Source organism: Microcebus murinus, chromosome 6 (assembly GCF_040939455.1).
Source record: "Microcebus murinus isolate Inina chromosome 6, M.murinus_Inina_mat1.0, whole genome shotgun sequence".
Lineage (NCBI taxonomy): Eukaryota > Metazoa > Chordata > Mammalia > Primates > Cheirogaleidae > Microcebus > Microcebus murinus.
Window position 1 is genome coordinate 51,733,492 of NC_134109.1, and position 18,756 is coordinate 51,752,247.

Consider the following 18,756-nt stretch of genomic DNA (forward strand, 5'->3'; position numbering starts at 1 on the left):
ATTTTTTGTAATCTATTAAAAATAGGACTTTATGGCATTCAAAGAGAAAACAAACAAGTAATTAAAAATACAGCCAAGTGTTCAATCAGCAATGTTTCTAATTCTGTCATGGTTAACTTGTCTACATGGCTAAATTGCTCCCAAAGCTTCTATTCCATTTCACATCCTTTTGAGGTCCCTGCCAAAGCAGCTCATTTTTTCAGCTTTAAGTGATATTCCTCTAGAAACCTTGTAGAAGACCTTATTGAGAAAACAACAAATGAACTATGGAACTGATTAAAGGTAAATAGGCTAGTATACATGCTCAGGAAGATATAAAGAAATCATCTAGCTACAGAGGCCTCCCTACTAACTTTTTCCTCCTCAATTTTCCAGAGTTAGAGTAAAAGGTTATATTGTATTTTCCCCAGGATTGATTTTTTTTCTTTTTTTTTTTTTGAGACAGACTCTTACTCTGTTGCCTGGGCTAGAGTGCCCTGGTGTCAGCCTAGCTCACAGCAACCTCAAACTCCTGGGCTCAAGCAATCCTTCTACCTCAGCCTCTTGAGTAGCTGGGACTACAGGTGTGCACCACCACACCTGGCTAATTTTTACTATTTTTAGTAGAGAGGGGGGGCTCACTCTTGCTCAGGCTGGTCTCGAATTCCTGAGCTCAAGCCATCTTCCTGCCTTGGTCTCCCAGAGTGCTAGGATTACAGGCATGAGCCATCGAGCCCAGCCCCCAGGATCAAATTAAATTTGAGATTAAGGAGTGTCTTAGTCCATTTATGTTACTATTACAAAACATCTGAGATTGGGTAATTTATTAAGAACAGAATTTATTTCTTATAGTTATGGAGCTTGGGAAGTCCAAGAACAAGGTGCTAGCATCTAAAGAGGGCCTTCTTGCTGCATCCTCACATGACAGAAGGTGGAAGGGCAAAAAACCCAAACTCATCTTCTCAAGCCTTTTTATAAAGGCACATAATCCCATTTATAAGGGCAAAGGCCTCATGATCTAATCACTCCCCAAATGCTCCACCTCTCAATACGACTACCATGGGGATTAAGTCCAAGGGGACACCATCATTCAAACCATAGGAGGCTGTCCAGGTGACTGGAGAGCAAACCTTGGACCAATTGGGTGGGATGTAGGAACCCGATTGTAAGGCATTAGATTTAAAACCTTGTATAAATAAAACAATAAGATGAACTTAAAAAGCTATGCTATTTTAAGGAAGAAGAATTTGATGTGTATTTTAAATGCTAGTGCATTAAGAAAGGAACATGAGAAAAATAAAAATATTTGCTTTGGCTGTAGTTTAGTAGCACTAAATATAGTCATTTTACACGAACTGCTTACCCTTTTCTGCCTGCTTACAGTGCATTACAGCTGTTTTCAAATACTAATAATCAAACCTCATTAAATCATTTAAAACTAAACTGATCTGCTCAACATATACAGCTTTTTATCATAGTACTTATTGCTTACATAATTTAGTTGTTTGCTCATACTCTAAAGAAATAGAACACAGGACTCACCCTAGCCTGTGGTGAGTCCTTTCTCTTTTTCTTTTGTTGAATCAGACCTGGTGCCAGTGCCTCAGATATTAAGTCAACTCTAATAATTTATAAATGAAAAGCTACTTTGAAGGAATAATCTAAGTAAGTCTCTTTGCAGAAGCTGGAGAGGAAAAGGTTTCTTTTGTGGAAGAGAAGCTAGGTGAAGATTCCTCCTTAAATTTCCTTTATTTGTTCTTTCAAGGTTTTAAAATTATCTTTGCTCTCTCCATAAGTAGTGGTTTGTGGTATTTTGATTAAAAATATATTCTGATCATTTCCTCATATCTTTTGCGACCCCCCACCCCAAGTAGATTATTCTGATTTCTCTAAGGGTGTTTAGGGTTACAAAGAATTTTCCATACCTTCACATTCACATTCTGTATGTAATCTGGTTTAGCCTATTCTTTACCCTTTTCCTATTCACTGTTCGGTCAACAGAGGATAATTTCCTCTTTCCACCAAGCATCCACTACCATAATAATAAACCACCTGTTCTCCATAAACCCTAACCATCTGGGGTACCGAAGGCATACTTAATTTCCATTACACATTAAATACATTAATCATATGAGTTACTGCCTAATTAATCTTTAAAAATATGAAAATTATTAGTAAGAGAAAATCTGGAAGCCTTGCCTATACATGAAAGAGGTAAAAAATATGGTTTTTTATTAGCATGTTGAAGGTAGTCAAGATTTTAACAAACATCTTAATCCTCACAACAACCCTGTGAGGTAGGTAAGTCATTGTTTCATGATAAACTAGTATTCCAAATAAAGTGCAATTCCTAAAAGAATAAATCTGCATTAGGAATACATTTTGTTAATGACAACATTTATGTATACACTAATATTTGAGTTTTTGGATACTTTCTGATTCATCCAATAAGGTGTCCCCAGAAAAGCTTACAATAAAATCCTATTTAAATATACTTGGGGAACTATTTAAATAAACCCTGGGGCAATTTTTTGGTAAAATAAATCATTATTTTTTATCTTATATAAAAAAAGGGAATTTTCATAGCATTTACTAAAATGAGGAATTCTCAGCAATGTTTCACTCACATTTATCCATTCTTTGGTAAATTTTCTTAACATGGCACCATGCCAATGTAAGATTTAATTTATTGAATGAAATCTTGGCAATTTGGTATATGGCAGTGATCTCTGTTGTCATGTAGAAGTCTCCAAATATACTGCTCTTAATTTCAACCTAAAACCTAAAGCGGACTATTTATTGAAATGTAAACACTAAAACAAATGGTGATAAATTTCAAAAAGTATTTTTCCTTGGGAATCTTTATTTTTTCCCTTAAATTGCAAAAGGATGAGCAATCTTTTTAAAGAAATATAATATTCTCATAACTATAAAATTCTAGTGACTTATATTGCAAGTCAAAGTCTTATGCTATCAATTACTGCTTATAAGGGAGCTAGCAGATGTTACTCCAAAAGTTTAAGTATTTTTTTCTCTGTGCCAATATAAAACTTCACTAGGAAAAGAAATATTCCCAGGCACCTATTTTAAACATAGTATATGTTTAAAGTACATTTGTATTGTTAGTCCAACGCTAGTAAACATCCAGTTACGAACATTTTTTGTAGTTGTCTTATGTGCAAAATACATTTTTATTAGAGCATTTCAATTACATTTCATTATGAGATAAACTCTTAGGACAGTTATACAATTTCTTTGTAAAAATAACTTTAATTCAACTTGGAAGCTTAGTTAACATTTAAAATCCTTTGGCAGATTTATAATACTTTAGCAAGTGGTTAAAGTATTAGATAATTTGCCATTATAAAGAAATAGGTTTAGCTAAGAAAATTTTCTCATATAAATATTTTTAAAAATTGCCACAGGAAAATTCAGCAAATTGACAGGTAAAATAAACTAAGCCATCTATAAGTTGTACAATCAAATCCATACTAGACCCAATAGTGCACTTTAGATTATAGTGAGGTAGGGCAAAGAAATATATTTTTAACTATTAAATTTATATAAACTGCAATACTGACTTTTACCCAGGTTTTACTTAGATCTAAAAAGAAAAATTTAGAATTCTGATGACAAAGTATTTTCTTGTATTCAAGGACAGAATTGTAAAAATCTTCGAAGTACATATAAATAAAAATACAAAGGCCATCAGATATATTTTATTTCAACATAAAATATGCTTATATAAAAATAACCCAGAACATATAAAAAAGAAATACAAACATTTTTTTGCATAGATCCTCTATATAAAAGATTTACCTGGGGCTAAACACTAGAAAATATACCTTTGAAACTATTATAGTTGAACTATTTCCTTGGATACCAAGTATACACAAAATAAAGCCCTTCATCTGGGGGAGCATGGGCAGGAGGGAAAACAATTTAATTTAGCATCAGTCTATATTTATTTCTCTGTTGCTCGAATATAAACCAATGATGACAAGAGGAGAAACTCTGGGGGTTTATTTAACAAAATTAAATTCACATTTCTGAGGCCATCATAGTGCATCCAATGTCCATCAATCTGGAAAGCCGCGGAATAATGATGTTCTTCTTTGTTAAATAATGTGGCACCTTCCAACAAATACCTGCAAAATTAAATGACAAAGTGTAACAGAAAATCATAATTTTTTAAAAGATAAACATCGCTTAAATTCTTAACTAAGAAATAAAATAATTGAGATTGTTTGCATTCTGTTCCCCGAAAAAGATATCCATCTGTATAAATCATGTACTATATTTGGTAATATGGAATAAAATGTTTAAAGAATGACATAATCTAAGAATTTTTACAAAACATATTTTAACAGATTAACTCATAACCTGTGTGGTTCTATTAAAAAATAGAAAACACATAAAAAAAATTTAAAGGCAAAATGTTAAAAGAATCTTGTATTTCTTGATTTGTATGCAAATATTTTTATCATATGATTTTATTATATAATGATTAAAATGATGGCATTTTATATTTAAATGATGACTGCTGTATATTATTATACACTTCTTTGACTTAAAATACCAGTAATAGCCACTATTTCCTGAGTGCTTACTATGCATCAGGCACTATTCCTTAACACTTAGCATGTGCTATCTTATTGAATCCTCACAATAATGGCATTAAATAGATACTGTCATCTCTGTTTTATATCTAAGAAAACTCATGTGATAACTGGTTAAGTTACTGGCCCAAGGTTATATATCTTATAAAATATGGGGCTAATAGAACCCAATTCTGTCTATTCTATAGTCCAAGTACCTAACCACTACGCACACTGCTAGTGACTGACTCCCTCTAGTAGATTCTGTCCCATTCAGAATACACAAATTTAGAGCTAGCTATGATTTTTTCCAACAATATCTTCTTAAGGGCTAATCAAAATTATGATAAATAATGGGATAAAAAATTTATTTTCAGTAGTTTTATAAAGAAACAAAAAAACACCTACTTGTGGTCAGATAAATCCAAGTAATAGGGTACATATGCCAGATCTTCAGATTTCCAATGCTGCATATTTAAGACAACAAAAGGGGGTGCCCCATGGCAAAAAACTCGCTGGGAAAATTCTCTTAAGCCACCACACCTAAAACAGAAAATAGGCATGGGCATTATTATACTTGGGTCAAAGTTGCCATTCAATACTTCTGGGCTGTCTTGATGACTTAAATTTTCTTACAACTATGTATTATAGATATAGGTAATGGTGTGGCTATATTATTGCCTTGTTTACAAGCTGTGTTCTCTATATTAGAAATGATACTTTTAAAACTCCAGGAAAAACTAGCTATTTCTACCTAAGCTTATAAAAGTGTGATTCTGCTGAACTGATATGTAAGCTTTTATTTGTACATAAATTTTTCTTTTTAAACTGGTTTCAAATAATGGCAGAGAGGGGAATAATGACTCTAATTGCTTCCTTTTGCCATTAGAATTTTCTATTAGCATGAAGCAAATTTTATTTTCTTAGGATTATTAGGCATTAAGCATATGGATCAGAATACAATAAATACAATTATACAGTAAAATCTCGATTAACCGGAATGCTCAGGGTACAGTATTCTGGTTAACAAACATTATTGACTAAACTAAGTTAACCAGAAAATCATCTGTTTTAGTGTTTGTTGCTAAAATATAATAGTTCATTTTCTGGACTTAAGTACAATTAACTGAAGGTGTTTTTATCTTTCTTTCTTTTGTGATTAGCTATAAGATCACTCTTCTACATATTAATTCTCAGTGTGCAACAATGTGGATACAGAAATTGTTAAGAGATTGGGATAAATATGTTCTGCCCCCTCTTTTTTTTTTCACTATGTTAAAATTTTTTTATTGTCATTTACCTCTTTCTCCTAAATGAGGAATGCAGAAAAAATTCCAGTTAACTGAGGGTCCCGATTAGCTGGGTTCCGGTTAACCAAGGTTTTATTGTACCTACTCAGCAGTGGGGAAAAAAGAAAGGCATTTGCTTTTTGTTCATCAATTAGCTGTAGTACCATATTCTATATTGTGCTACTTGAAAATACAGCATAAGATGGCATAGTAAACTGAGTTTGTTAATAAGATTAAAAAAGCATTAAGGCTTCCCAAATACTTGAATTGCCATTTCAAAAAGCATGAACTTCAAAGAGCACATTAGCCCAGGTTTCCTTATAAACAACACAGAAATACTTCCATCATAACTGTCTATCATATACTTACCCACGCTCTTCACACAGTTCAATCTTGGAACAGAATAACTCATCCACAGCCAGTCGTATCAAGTTTCCATGTGGAATTTCTTGGGGAGGACTATAATAATTAAAAACTGCATGTAAGAACTGCTTCAACATCTTACAGGCTAAAACATTATTAGGATAACAAATTTTACAGGTAAATCTGTAAAACCAAGTATACCAGCAGTCCCCAACCTTTTTGGCACCAGGGACTGGTTTCATGGAAGACAATTTTTCCACGAACCTGGGGGTAGGCGATGGTTTTGGGATGATTCAAGTACATTACATTTATTGTGCACTTTATGTCTATTACTATTACATTGTCACTTACCACTCACTGGCAGGGTTTTTTTTTTTTTTTTTTTTTTGAGACAAGAGTCTCGCTTTGTTGCCCAGGCTAGAGTGAGTGTCATGGTGTCAGCCTAGCTCACAGCAACCTCAAACTCCTGGGCACAAGAAATCCTACTGCCTCAGCCTCCCAAGTAGCTGGTACTACAGGCATGCGCCACCACGCCCGGCTAATTTTTTTCTATATATATTAGTTGGCCAATTAATTTCTTTCTATTTATAGTAGAGATGGGGTCTTGCTCTTGCTCAGGCTGGTTTCGAACTCCTGACTTGGAGCAATCCACCCGCCTCGGCCTCCCAGTGCTAGGATTACAGGCGTGAGCCACCGCGCCCAGCCTACTGGCAGGATTTTGATATGATTCTGCAAGCAATTGATTTATTATGATCTCTATGCACTCAAATCTCTTTGCTAATGATAATCTGTACTTGCAGCTGCTTCCCAGTGCTAGCATCACTGCCTTAGCTTCACTTCAGAGCAGCAGGCATTAGATTCTCATAAGAAGCATGCAAGCTAGATCCCTTGCATATGCAGTTTACAGTACAGTTGGTGATCCTAATGCTGCTGCTGATCTGACAGGAGGTGCAGCTCAAGAGGTGATGCAAGTGATGGGGAGCATCTGTAAATACAGATGAAGCTTCCCTTGCTTGCCTGCCTCTCACCTCCTGCTTGTAGCCTGGTTCCTAACAGGCCATGGAACAGCAGCCCCAGGTTGGGGACCGCAGAAGTATACCAAGTAAAACCTCTGTCATCTATCTTTATACTTCTTGCAGGTAGTATAGAAACCAGTTGAACTCAATAAACATTAATGTATGACATTTTCCAAGAAACATTACATTCTTCTGTAAACAATCCTGAAATATACAGATGTGGCTACATTAATCTAAAAAATTTGTGAGAGGATTCAAAAAAGGCAATCTGGTCTGATGGGAAAAAACTTGGACTCAGTTTCAGAAAAGAATATGATTAGTTACCTGACTAAATGAAAGTCACAACTATTCTTGGCCACAGGTACCTGATCTGTTAAAAAAATATTTCCTACATACTTCACAGGTTGTTTTAAATAGAGGCCTAAAATATAGGCAAAAGCTTTAAAAAGTTATGGAGTATGATGAAAAATATTTTATTAAAAGAGAGAAGTATAACATATTAGTATTAATGGAATTATAAATATTTTATTATGGTTTCAAAATATTTACAAATTAAGACATACTAGTTTTTATAAAAACAAGATAAACTTTGAAACACTTTTTAAAAAAATTACTTATTTTTTTGGAGACAGGGTCTCACTCTGTCCGCAGGCTAGGATGCAGTGGCATCATCATAGGTCACTGCAGCCTCAAACTCCTGGGCTCAAGTGATTCTCCTGCCTCAGCCTCCCTAGTAGGTAGAACTACAGGCACACACCACCATGCCCAGCTGATTTTTCTATTTTTTGTAGAGACAGGGTCTTGCTCTTACTCAGACTGCTCTAAAACTCCTGGCCTCATGTGATCTTCCCACCCCAGTCTCCCAAAATGCTAGGATTACAACCATGAGACACTGCCCTGCCTGAAACACTTTTTAGACCATTATGATGTAGAGTAAGAACATTTTACATTGACAGGGAATTCAAAATCAACATGATCATATCAGTAATATAAGAAAACAGATAAAATATACTTCAGAAAAAATGTGAGTTTAATAAATTAGGGCAGGTGATGTACATTTCAAAATGGGAACATCTATTAGGCTGTTTTTCTGGAACATAGGGCCAAATATCTTGTCTGACAACAATGTGTTTGGGTCTGTTTTTCGTCCACTGGCAATTACCCCTTTTACAGCTCATGTCTCCCAGGGGCTTTAATGTTTTCCAGCACTCCACTAGAGCTTGCCAGGTTGGACTCCCTCCCTGTCATTTACCAGCTTGGAGGTCTGCCTTCTCTCTGAAGGCCAAAAACACTCAGCTGGCTCCCAGAACCTTTCCTAGTCAGTGTAAAAGCTTCTCACATTCACATCTCTTTCAGGTGTGAGATGCCAAGTTCGAGGTTTCTGTCTATAACTATGCCCTGCCCATGATATGAAAAAAACCTTTTTAATCCTCTTCTTCACAGAAACTTGCCTTCCTGACAGAGATCCATTAAAAGGGTGAAACATTCCAAAACAGTTTTAAGTGCTTTTAAGAGGTTAAATTTGTAACACAAAGAATTACTGACATAGTCATAGTAAACTCAAAGCAAAAGTAAAACATTTTGCATATGACTAATTTATTACTTTGCTACTAAAAAGGTTTATTGTAAAGTAATTCTAAGATGTTTGCATGTGAGAGACTAATATTTTTTTCAGGGGACCTGCAGAAGAGTCTCACATTTGTGTGGTTGTTTCATGCATAAGTAGTTACACAGGCTCTACTTTAACGTGTACTTTGGCAACACACTCATGGATCATCCAATAGGGGTATGTTCTAAGAATAAGTCCTTCAGCAATTTTTTTGTTGTGTGAACATCAAAGAGTGTACTTACACAAACCTAAATGATATAGAGTACTATACAACTAGGCTGTAGGCTACAAATCTGTACAGCATGTTACAGCACTGAATACTGTAGTTAACTGTAACTAAATGGTAGGTATTTGTATATCTAAACATTTAAAAGGTATAGTAAATATACATATTATAATCTTATGGGACCACCCTCATATATGCAGTTCTTTGTTAAGTGAAACATCATTATGTGGTGCATGACCATATATATTTAAAGCAACATTCATTATAAAAAGTAAAAGTGAGGGCCGGGCGCTGTGGCTCACGCCTGTAATCCTAGCTCTTGGGAGGCCGAGGCGGGCGGATTGCTCAAGGTCAGGAGTTCAAAACCAGCCTGAGCAAGAGCGAGACCCCGTCTCTACTATAAATAGAAAGAAATCAATTGGCCAACTGATATATATATAAAAAATTAGCCGGGCATGGTGGCGCATGCCTGTAGTCCCAGCTACTCGGGAGGCTGAGGCAGAAGGATCACTCGAGCCCAGGAGTTTGAGGTTGCTGTGAGCTAGGCTGACGCCACGGCACTCACTCTAGCCTGGACAACAAAGCGAGACTCTGTCTCAAAAAAAAAAAAGTAAAAGTGACAAAAGACTTTAGAGCAACTTACTTTATATTAATTGTGCGCTGTTGATCTTCCTGTACGCGAGTTGGGCATCGCCAGTTGGAACAGTAACTCTCTTGAATGGTAGACATGAGATTTTCGAGATTTTTTGTAAAATTATCATGCTCATTCCCAAACAAATCAATTATTAGTGAAGCTTTATGAACTTCAGATTTGTATTGCTGTTTTTCCATCTTGTCCCAAATCCAAAGTAGCTTCACTGTTGTAAAACTGTAGGTGTCCATTAAATAAAGAAAACAGTCTACAAACTCTCTACCAAAGTGAAGAGAGAGTTCCCTGGGGAAATTTTCATTTTCATTAAGAATGACATACAATAGCATCAAGAATCCATCTATGGTGCAGGTATTTTTCAGTCTTATCTCAACATAGAGTGGTGTACAGGATACTGCTTTGCGGCCAGCTTTGATAGTAAATACACCTCCCCAAGGAAGAACAGGCCTCCAAAATGATCGATCTTGGTTGTAGTTATTTTTAATTGATGCTTTGATCTCTTCAAACAGTGTCTTCATCCTGCATTTTAAAAGTTTAAAACAGAACATGTAAACTTGTGATTTTGTATGTTAAATGCATGAGATATGTTTAAATGAAAATAAATCTATCTAACGATTGAAATTAAATTTGGTTAGAAGCCCTCCCAGGGTAACAAAAAAAATTTAAATGAGCCACTTTTGGGGGTGCTATGAATGGTCTCTGGAAAGACCACTTAAGAAGCTGCAATCTCTTTTTAAGGTACAGAATGGCAATCTAATAGGTGTTTGTTAATTAGACTGCATTTTATCTGTGATATAAAAAATAAAAAATCCCAAATGAATATAAAGATGTTTATTGATACAAACTATAAATAAATCCTAAATGAAAATAAAGCTGCTTAAAGATACAAACTAAGTGTGGTTAGGTATATTCCTAATGTAAACCTCCTTCTCCCTCCAAAATACAAGGCTGTGTTTCATTTTCTTGTTTCTATAGGTGGTTCCACTTAAGAAACTAATAGGCCAGGTATGGTGGCTCACACCTAGTAATCCTAGCACTCTGGGAGGCCGAGCTGGGAGGATCGCTCAAGGTCAGGAGTTCAAGACCAGCCTGCCCCCCCCCCCCCTAAAAATAGAAAGCAATTAGCTGGACAACTAAAAATATATAGAAAAAATTAGCCAGGCATGGTGGTGCATGCTTGTAGTCCCAGCTACTCAGGAGGCTGAGGCAGAAGGATTGCTTGAGCCCAGGAGTTTGAGGTCGCTGTGAGCCAGGCTGATGCCATGGCACTCTAGCCTGGGCAACAGAGCGAGACTCTGTCAAAAAAAAAAAAAAAAAAAGAAACTAATATAATGGGATCCTTAGTTGGTATATAGAATAATAGCTATTTGATGGTCTTTATATTAACTATACTACACATTTTATCTGTGGTATAGAAAACCTATGTAGTAACAACTCCTGTTGCTATAGACTAAGACTAATGCTGATATCTAGCTTTGAAAGACATAATATGGGGAATATTAATCATAAGAATTTAAGTGACTTATAGCTAATATTTCCATTCACTTTGGGATTTTTATTTGCAACTTAGACTTGTTCTATTAATTATGCAATTTACATATCCTATAACTTTTAACTGTAGAGGCCATGCTATGAAGATCTGATTCAGAAACTGACACATATGTGATTATCCCCATGAATGTTTTGAGAATGAACTGAAGTGTCTTCTCTCTTTAAACTGGCACCTATCCTTCCCCAACACTGAGGATAATTAAGCATTTTGTTTTTAAAGCCACGGACAGTATTTTAATAAAATGCTTATGTCATGTGTATGTTATATAAAGCATACTTTTTAAAAACAAGGAATGATTCTCTTTTGAAATTGTATTGAAAAAAATGCTTCACTTTACTTGGGGCAAACAAATGTCTAAACTAAGATCATATTGTTTTCCAATATGTCACTTTTATGGAAAAGTGTATTTTTATGAGAAAAGAGAAGCACCTGAGGAATAGGAACAGAGAAATGAGTGACTGAGATCAGCGTCTTATGACTGATCATCTTTTCAAGTGCCACATCCTCCCAAGCACAGCATGAACTCCACACTCAATAATAATGCAGACCTATGTGTTTTATTTGTGAGAAATTAAGTTCAAAATATCTGCAATACAAGCTGATGAAAAATTCAGTTTGACAATATATTAATATTAAACACACGCACACACAGCATTTTCAGCTTGAAGCAATACCAGTGAACTTAATATTCAACACTTTATTTAGTCTGAAGTGTACATGTTTATATCTAGTCTGTTAACATGTTGGTTCTAGTCAACTACTTAGGAATAAGAGGGTGTGGCAAATCTGTAGTTTACGAAAACACAAACTCAGTTTAACAGAAACTGACTCGTTTTCGTTTAAAAAATCATAAGTCATTCAAATACTTTAAAAATGAAAATAACTTTATGGTTTGATTTCTTTCTGTTGAATTTTAAAGAACTTTGTAGCAGGGTTTAAGATTGCTTAAAGAGCCTGAGTTCAGATTCCTAAACATTGCATTAGAAACATAAATCTCTGGTATTTTTCTGCAAATTATCTTTTAGACACGAACAAAGGAAGATTAAATATAGCTCTGTAAAGCAATAGCTATATTCTAAGAAAATGAACCACAATGATATAAATGCCATGAAACTAACTTCTTTAGTCTTTTTCTGGAAAAGAGAAGGGGAGGAAGGGGGAATTGGAAGAATTAGGAGTAACAATCGTTTTGGCATTAACTTCGTGGCTGCAATAAAAATGGGGGGGGGGGGAGATGGAGAGAGCTTTACTCAAATTGTCTCAGGTTTTCGTCTCATTGTCAAAAGACTGTTGTTAAGCACTGTACTGGAAGCACTGGAGGATGTATTCAGCTGTTTATATTCCTGCCTCAACAGGCCCTCCAGGTTGAATTAATGTGGAAAACTCCCCGACCTCTATTTCCTCAGCAAAACGACGCCTTTCTTTCGCGGTCATTTGCAAGGGTAGCACTCTGTACCCCAAGCAGGGTGTGAGGACCAGATCACTGCCCAAGGCACTGAATGATGCCGGACTCCCTAAGGGCTCAGGGGTTCTCAGGGTCCCCTCTGGAATCAGCGCCCCGAAACATTCCTCTGAAAAACGGCCACGCGCCCCCCTTGAAGCAGCGCGGGGCTTTGGGGCCGGGACCAGCGGGGCGCGCGCTGGGCGCCCTCTTCTAGCCCCCCGCGCTCCGGCCACGCCCACCTCGCCCCTGGCCGGCCGCGCCCAGGAGGCCTGGCACCCAGGCTGGCTCCTCAACAGCGGCAGATGCCCACACCCGGAGCCGATGAGTCGGCTGGGCGCCCCTGCCTCTGTCCCGGCAGTGAACCCACTCAGCGTCCGGGACTGCGGGCAAATGGGCGGAAGGGCTGGGCTGTGGAAGGGGTTCCACACCGGCCAGTCTCCGTCCACCAGGAAGCCGACTCCTCGTACCTCCCCGGGGACCGAAAAATGCCGGTGCCGCCGCACCCGTCGCCGCCGCCGCTTGCTCATGGAGAGCCCGGGCTGCCGCCGCCGCCGCCGCCGCCTCATCTACTAGCACCGCCGGCTGTCTCGGCCTCCCCCGGCATGAGTGCTGGGCTCTGGCACAGCCTCCATCGCACCCGCTGAGGCGGGAGCCACAGTAGCTCCAGCGCCCAGGTCCAATCCGACCAGACCCACACAGCCAGGACCGCGGGACGCGTCGCTTCTTATTACGAAAGAAGATTCGGCCTGACCTCCGCCCCCCTCCCCCCAATCCCCAGTTTCCAGCCGGCTGACGGAGCTGCTGCGCAGGCGCGAAGACGCCCCAGCCAAACGTGCGTGTGTCGGGTGTGTATACAGCTTCCAGATTCGCCCAATGGGAACCAGGATCAGGTGCAGGGGGCGAGACCTCGCAGAGAGGGGCGGGGTTCAGTGTTTGAGGGTGGGTGGGGCAGACGGAAGTGGGCTGGGTTTGCACGGAGACGGAGCTTCTTTGGCAAAACCTCGTTGGCTTTTTGAGGTTTGTACCCTTTCTAAGGGTTTTACGTGAGTTTAGCTTGCTTTTAGGTTTTCTCAAGTTCTTAACTCCGAAGAAGAAAACTTTGTTTTCTCAGTGAATTGTAATTATTTAAGGTTTTGATTTAAGAATATATTTAGGAAAAAGTTGAATTAGTGTGTTAAATGCCAGCTTTAGTGTTCAAGGTGATTGATTGGATGTAATTTACAGGAAAGTTAACATTATTTAAAAAAATAGATAGCTTTTAGCCCCATTGTAGAGTTGAAAATATTGATTTGGGGAGATAAGGTCCTGCACAGTAAGTGACTGTGCTGGAAACTCAAGTTAGGAGTGCGTAATGTTAGTTTGTGGGCTCAACCATTATTTCTGTTCCTTAGGCCCTAGTTTTTGTATCCTACCTTAAAGAATCAAAGCCCCACATGCCTCTACGTCTGGAGAACACAGGCCACCCTGGAAAACTACCTCCACCTGCAGGTACAAATGAGATGCTGTTGAGATTTCCCCCATCCAGCCATGCGACAATTGAGTGTCTGGAAAGTGAGGCCCCAGTTCCAGAATACATGAGAGCTGATGTGGAGAGCTGGAGGCCAGCCTGGTAGTTCAGTGTGTTTCAGACACAGGCTGAGCCTGGGGGAGGTTGAATGGCTTCTTGACCAATGTGATGGTCAGCCAAGGTTATGGTAGGGACCTTCCTCGTGGACTGCTTTCAAGGAGTCTAGTGATAGAGGGATGGAGGCTGGGAGACAAGCTTGACTTAATCAAGATAATGACTGCTGATGGAGATGGGAAGAAATGATGACTCTCAGGGGAAGAAAGAGGTTCTGCCCCAATAAAGAATGATTAATAACTCTAGCAAAGCCTGCTCTTTTTAGTTTCCTAGTTTTTCTTATTTTTTATGGCATTTTATAGATGGGTCTCTGAGAGAGTAAATAAACTAGTGTGTTGGAATTCACACACATGCAAAAAGTTCACACTCAGTATTAAACCTATCCTTCAAGTAAAAATCCTTTTAAAATGTGTGCAAATATGGATTATATGTTTAATTGACAATCTCTCACAAGACATGGAGTTCATTTTATACTGATTACGTCATTCTCTTCCCTAAAACAGGCGTGATATGGTGGTTGACAGCATTTCTGGAGAATAGTAATGAGATGGCTTATTACTCTGCCAAGGCTCAGCAAAATGGAGGAAGCACAAATTCCTTGCATACTTGGATAATTCACAAACCTCACTGAGGCCTTTAACTGAGATTTCCATTCTGCTTCTTTTCCATTCCCCTCAAAATCTGGCAGTCGAGTTGCAGTGTTGTTTTTTTTTTAAGATAATTTTATGGAGGTATAATTAACATACAATATATGGAACATATTTAATGTGTATAATTTGATAAGTTTTGATGTGTGTATACTCCCTTGAAGCCATCACTATGATCAAGTATGTCCATCAACCTCAAGTTTCCACTTACTCCTTTGTAATTTCTTCCTCCCTCCCTTCCTCTCTCACCTAAGCAACCACTGATCTTTCTGTTAGTGTAGAATTGTCTGCATTTTTAAAGTTTTATATAAATGGAATCACTGTATACACTCTTTTTTGGTCTGGTTTCTTTCACTCAGTGTACTTGTTTTGAGATACGAAAGATTCATAGCAGCTTTGTTTGGTAATACCCCAAAACTAGACACAACCCAAATGTTCAACAAATGAATGGATAAACAAATAATAGCACGTCCATATAAAGCAATACACTCAGCAAGAAACAAGATTTTCAGTAAGGTCTCTCCACCTGCAGATCAAGACAAAATTACTTCCTAGTCTTGGGTGACCTCTAGTAGTTGTTCAGCACACTGCTGCTTGGTAATTATTTTTTCTCTAGTAGTTGTTGTGCAGCTTTATAGGTTCACTCTGTGCACGCCTTAGTATTTGGCAAAAGACTCAAGGAAACCATATAAAGATTTCTGGATCTTTTTCTCTGTGTAGCTTCCTCTGTCCAGTAGTCAGCCTTGCACCTTCCAGCAGTATCAATATCTCTGATTGCTGATCGTTATCTGCTAAGCTTAGCAGGATTGCTGTGTCTAGAAAGTGCCTCTGGGGAGCAAACAGACAACCCACAGAATGGGAGAAAATTTTCCCAAGCTACACATCCGATAAAGGGCTGATAACTAGAATCTATGTAGAACTCAGGAAAATCAGCGAGAAAAAAATCAACCCTATCAAAAAGTGGGCAAAGGACATGAACAGAAATTTTTCAAAAGAAGACGGAATAAAGGCCAACAAACATATGAAAAAATGCTCAACATCTCTAATCATCAGGGAAATGCAAATCAAAACTGCAATGAGATATCACTTATCTCCAGTGAGAATGGCCTTTATCAAAAAATCCCCCAACAATAAACGTTGGCGTGGATGCGGAGAGATAGGAACACTCCTACACTGCTGGTGGGACTGCAAACTGCTTCAGCCTCTGTGGAAAACAATATGGAGATACCTTAAAGCGATACAAGTAGATCTACCGTTTGATCCAGCAATTCCACTACTGGGCATCTACCCAAAAGATCCAATGACACTCTACAAATGGGACACCTGCACTTGAATGTTTATAGCAGCACAGTTCACAATTGCAAAGGTGTGGAAACAACCCAGGTGCCCATCAATAGATGAGAGGATTAATAAAATGTGTGGTATATGTATACCATGGAGTACTACTTAGCTTTAAGAAACATGGTGATATAGCACCTCTTGTATATTCCTGGATAGAGCTGGAACCCATACTACTAAGTGATGTATCTCAAGAATGGAAAAACAAGCACCACATGTACTCACCAGCAAATTGGTATTAATGGATTAACACTTAAGTGGACATATAGGAATAACATATATCGGGTGTCAGGCGGGTGGGAGGGGAGGCATGGGCAATATACGTAACCTTAACATTTGTACCTCCATAATATGCTGAAATAAAATTTAAAAAATTAAAAAAGTGCCTCTGGGAAGAACTCTGGGTGATTGTAAGGCTCACCTCAGTTGTTTCTTTTCTCTAGGTTCACAGTCTGGCACTGCTTGTTTTCCAAAATACGAAGATAGTTATTTCATATATTTTGTCTAGCTACTAAATTTTTAAAATTGTGGTGGTAGTTTAAGGGGCTGGTTCACTACTAGTTGTTCCTAATGGTCAGGAGTTTTCAAATTTTTTTGTTTGTTTGTTTGAGACAGAGTCTCACTCTGTTGCCTGGGCTAGAGTGCCATTGAGTCAGCCTAGCTCACAGCAACCTCAAACTCCTGGGCTCAAGCAATCCTCCTGCCTCAGCCTCCCTGGTAGCTGGGACTACAGGCATGCGCCGGCTAATTTTTTCTATTTTTAGTTGTTTGGCTAATTTTTTTCTATTTTGTAGTAGAGACGGGGTCTTGCTCTTGCTCAGGCTGGTCTCTAACTCCTAAGCTCAAGCAATCCTTCTGCCTTGGCCTCCCAGAGTGCTGGGATTATAGGCATGAGCCACCGCGACCAGCCTCAAATATTTTTGAATATAAAATAAAAACTGAAAAGTACTGTGGCCAGGGTAGCAATCATTGAATTATAGGAAACAGTCCATATCAAATGAGTTGAAGGAGATAAATTAGAGACTGTATTTTAAATAGTCCTCAGAATCTACCTGTCATAGCTCAGATCCTTATAACTTCTCACCAGACTTTAGTAGTTTCCCTGCCTACTATCTCATGTGTCAAACCCTCTGTCTTTAGTTTAATTTTCTTACAACTGCCAGAATACATTTTCTAAATTGTAAGATTAGTCCTATCACTTTGCTACTTAGTATCATTTAGTGGCTTCCAAATACCTTTAGAGAAAAATAAAAATTTCTTAGTATAGCTTAGAATAGGCCTTGCATGATCTGTGTCTCTCTGCCATCCCCATCTACCTTTAATTCCCATCTTCCATTATAACCACTTTGGGAATGCTTAATTGCTTTTACAAACTTTATTGCAAAATTCTCTCCAACTTCCTACAGTTGCTATCTCTATGATAGAGTTCTTTTTAATGATTTTAGTATCCTAGTTAATAACTTTATCCTTAGTTAGCATTTATTTATATTAAATTTTATGTTTGAATAACTAGTATGGTTTCTGTTTCATGACTGTACTCTGACTGATAAATCACCTGTAACAGCCAGGAGAGATTTTGACCCCAGGGAACCTTTGGCAATGCCTGGAGACATTTTTGGTTATCATAACTTGGGAGGGGCAGCTACTGGCATCTAGTGAGAAGAATCTGAGAATGCTGCTAAAACATTATACAATGCACAGGAAAGCTCCTTATGGCAAAGAATTAACTGACCCAAAATGTCAATAGTGCCAAGGTTTAGTAATCCTGCCCATAACAGAATCCAGGATTAGAACCTGGGGAAAACTGATAAGATGACAAGAGATGGGCACAGGAAGCAGCTAATAGACTCATTTTCTAGATGTCATCTCTGGCATAAAGCCATTTTAATGGTCTGTGTGAACAGCCTATGTCAGTTCTTGTGATGTGGTTTCTTATAGGTCTCCCTGGCACTTGGCAGCTTTAACAACTGAACAAATAACTCCCAACCTTTAGGTCAAGAAAAATGGCAAGTCTTCACCAAACTCAGCTATCATAGTTTATTTTTTGTTTGATTGTTTACTCCTGTGTTCCCCAACCCTAGGCTGCAGACTGGTACCAGTCCGTGGCCAGTTAGGGACCTAGGGACCGGGCCACAGAGCTTCACGCCCCACCCAAGGCCCGTGGAAAAATTGTCTTCCATGAAATCAGTCCCTGGTGTCAAAAAGGTTGGAGACTGCTGCTGTTTTACTTGATTGCATTTTTTTTTCCTATTCTTCATTTCTTCCTTCATGTTGCCCCTCCAGCTATGATATATGCTTATTTGCTTCTGATTCTAGTTGTTGGTTCTATTTTCTAACTTGTTTTAGTTTTTCCATGCTTGACTACTGTTGCTTAAGTCACATCTAATCTACCATAACAACTCCAACCCCTGTGCCCACCCCAACA

General features: G+C 38.2%; 1 protein-coding gene and 1 long non-coding RNA gene across 4 annotated transcripts; one reads left to right on the plus strand and one right to left on the minus strand.

Annotated features, from left to right (window-relative positions):
- Positions 1 to 1,952: 1,952 nt before the first annotated feature.
- Positions 1,953 to 13,348, minus strand: DORIP1 (dopamine receptor interacting protein 1). Of its 2 annotated transcripts, none has more exons than XM_076004061.1 (5): positions 13,229 to 13,348; positions 9,724 to 10,248; positions 6,236 to 6,325; positions 4,986 to 5,120; positions 1,953 to 4,127 (listed from the first exon to the last, which is right to left on the minus strand). In XM_076004061.1, the coding sequence occupies exons 2-5, from the start codon at positions 10,245 to 10,247 to the stop codon at positions 3,944 to 3,946; spliced, it is 933 nt and encodes a 310-aa protein (XP_075860176.1). In that variant the 5' UTR covers position 10,248; positions 13,229 to 13,348; the 3' UTR covers positions 1,953 to 3,943. The 2 variants fall into 2 exon arrangements, with proteins under 2 accessions (XP_075860176.1, XP_012638235.1); XM_012782781.2 differs by having other exon boundaries at positions 13,193 to 13,323.
- A 133-nt stretch (positions 13,349 to 13,481) lies between these two features.
- Positions 13,482 to 15,318, plus strand: LOC105881213 (uncharacterized). 2 transcript variants are annotated; one of them, XR_001158587.2, is made up of 3 exons: positions 13,482 to 13,570; positions 14,117 to 14,213; positions 14,850 to 15,318. It is a non-coding gene; the product is annotated as an uncharacterized LOC105881213 (long non-coding RNA). The 2 variants fall into 2 exon arrangements; XR_001158586.2 differs by lacking the exon at positions 13,482 to 13,570 and adding an exon at positions 13,662 to 13,742.
- The last annotated feature ends 3,438 nt before the right edge of the window (positions 15,319 to 18,756 follow it).